Source organism: Penaeus japonicus, unplaced genomic scaffold (assembly GCF_977035675.1).
Source record: "Penaeus japonicus unplaced genomic scaffold, GWHDUDI00000001_assembly GWHDUDI00000005, whole genome shotgun sequence".
Lineage (NCBI taxonomy): Eukaryota > Metazoa > Arthropoda > Malacostraca > Decapoda > Penaeidae > Penaeus > Penaeus japonicus.
In genome coordinates this window covers 38,818,716-38,821,215 of record NW_028234407.1, presented here as the reverse complement: position 1 = coordinate 38,821,215, position 2,500 = coordinate 38,818,716, and the positions used below count along the sequence as shown (strand labels likewise).

The following is a 2,500-nucleotide window of genomic DNA, read 5'->3' as shown; positions in this document are numbered from 1 at the left end:
AGGGGATGGTTATGGGGAAGTTGGGGAGTGGGAAGGGGGGGAGGGAGAGAGGAGAGGAGGAGGAGAGGAGGCGAGGATAGAAGAAGGGGAGAAGGGATATAGGGAAGGGAAGGAAAAGTGGGAAGAGGAGAGGGAGGGAGAGAGAGATAGAGATAGATAGATAGAGAGAGAGAGAGATAGAGATATTAATAGATAGATAGATAGAGAGAGAGCGAGAGAAAAAGAAGAAGGAGAGAGAAGGTTAATAACTAGGTGGTGATAGTAGGGGGGAGATGGGGGGGGGGAGGAGTCGTAAAGCAACTCTAAGGATGGAGAAGGTTGAAGGGTCGGGTAAGGGGGGTGAGGGTAGTGGGGGGGAGGTGGAGTTCTGCCTGACGCCACCTCCTGACATCCTGGCGTCAGCGCAATTCGGACTTCTTTTGAAACTTAGACGCTTTTTACGTGTATATCTTTTTATTCAATGCTGATCACACCTGAGCCACAGATGATTAATTAACAAAATCTAAAGCGAATATGGAATGAGTTTTTCTTTTTTTCTGTCTTTAGTCTACTAAGAATATGTTTCTTAAATCACAATAATAACAAAATCTGTTTTTTTTCTCCTTGCAGGTGATCCTACTGTGTTCGGAAACCTTAAACCCGCTGAAGAAATTACCGAAGCCGTAGTCACATCCATCCGTAGCGGCAAATACAACGGATACGGACCGAGTACAGGTGAGACTAATTACATAAAGGAATATTCATTAAGAAAAGGATAATCCGTGTCAAACAAGTATTTCAACACACACGAAAGATAAACGAAATACCTGACTTTATTAAAGAGTAAACTCCTTCGTCTTTTTAACTTACTGAGTCTCGCATAGCAACGCAAGTTTCTCCAAGGGTTTTGAACAAATGGCAAAGTTAACGTGAAGAAAACTTTGCTCGTATTAGCTTCCCCGGTGTTGTTTTTTATCACCGAACTTCGACTTGTATTTTCCAAGTTTTTTTTTTGTCTTTTGAAGTCTTGAATTTTTGGCGCTTGGACGATGTCAGAATGCATACAATGGCGTGGTTGCTATTTGTTTGGGTAATGCGCCTTATCTCTCTCTCTCTCTGTCCTCCTCCCATTCGTAATTTATTTCTGATATGTTTGTCTCTTAGTCTGTCTATCCGTCTCTCGATTTCGGTGGCATGAGACTATCCATTTTTCCTCTAACTAAAGATTCAACCCGCCGCAGCATACAGTTCGAATTCATTGCTAAATCAACATGCCACGAATATGGTGCAGTTGAATTTTGTCCGTTAATGTTAGGTTGATTATGGGATGCAATGCAATAGATCAGTAATGAGTGCTTGCAAGTGGATATGATACATGAGCTAAATGATTGATGGTTGTTTTAATGACGATGTGTCATATAACCTTTTAGTTCGTACATCTCTTTTTTTCATTGCTAATTGTTCTAGTGAAAAAGAACACTCTTGAAGTCTACAGTCATTCATAAGCTTTATAGTGATTGATTGTAGAACATCTTAGCCATTCAGTTGTTCTAGTAATTAATAAAAAGAAAGAAAACACAACAACATTAACACTAAGAAAAAACAAAAAACGCGGGAATAGCTATTGCGCCACGAAAGAGGAGATAATTTTTCAACCATTCATAATTATTTAAGTGGCGAAAAAAAACAAAAAACACATCAACCCTAAGGAAAAGAAAAAGATAACACAAAAAAGCTAAAGCCAAAACAAAATAAAAAATATAATAGTTACTGTACACAGATTTCCGGATAAAAAAAGGGGAGGCGGTTGTGTGGATGTGATCTCGCCCGGCTGTTCCTCTGACCGCCTGGAACCAGTATAAACAGGTTCTTAGTCTTGCATTTATTATCGTTACTACATAACTTGCGCTTGAGCTATATTTAAACATGGATTTATTTTTCAGTCAGATAGAAGAGGGGTGAGATGAATCGATAGATAGATGAATATAAAGTTAGATAGGTATTTAGGTAGAAAGCTTTTCCTTTTGTAAACAAACAGAAAGTGAGACCGCCTTTAGGAAGACTCCGATTTATGAAGATATTCTACGTTTCATGTTTTATTTCAGTTGTAGGTATCAACAAAAAGAACGTATCTCACCCGGTAGAAAAGGCTTCATATATACATAGATGTAATCCGCATTTGATTAATTTAATATTTGGAATTTTCAGGTTTCGTCGAGTCCAGAGAGGCTGTGGCGAAGTATGTGTCTGTTCCCGGCGTTGTAGAACTCGAAGCGAAGGTAAATCAAGGTCATTGTTCTTATTACTTGATTTTTTTATTTATTTATTTGGTAAATTAAATACTTAAAGTAATGTGTCGAAATCGTAATCTTTAAGTTCTTCATCTTCATCATCATCATCATTATCATTATCATTATCATCATCATCATCATAATCATCATCATCATAATCATCATCATCATCATCATCATCATCACATGTTACTATGAGTATAATATTTATTGTTATCATCATGGTAACC

General features: G+C 37.9%; 1 protein-coding gene across 1 annotated transcript in view; it reads left to right on the top strand.

Moving 5' to 3' along the window:
- LOC122251302 (tyrosine aminotransferase) overlaps positions 1–2,500 on the top strand; it is a 33,203-nt gene that overhangs the window by 10,671 nt on the left and 20,032 nt on the right. Inside the window, exons 2-3 of the mRNA XM_043013120.2 lie at positions 610–714; positions 2,188–2,258. Of these exons, the coding sequence (XP_042869054.2) occupies positions 610–714; positions 2,188–2,258 (176 nt within the window). The remainder of the gene's footprint in view (positions 1–609; positions 715–2,187; positions 2,259–2,500) is intronic.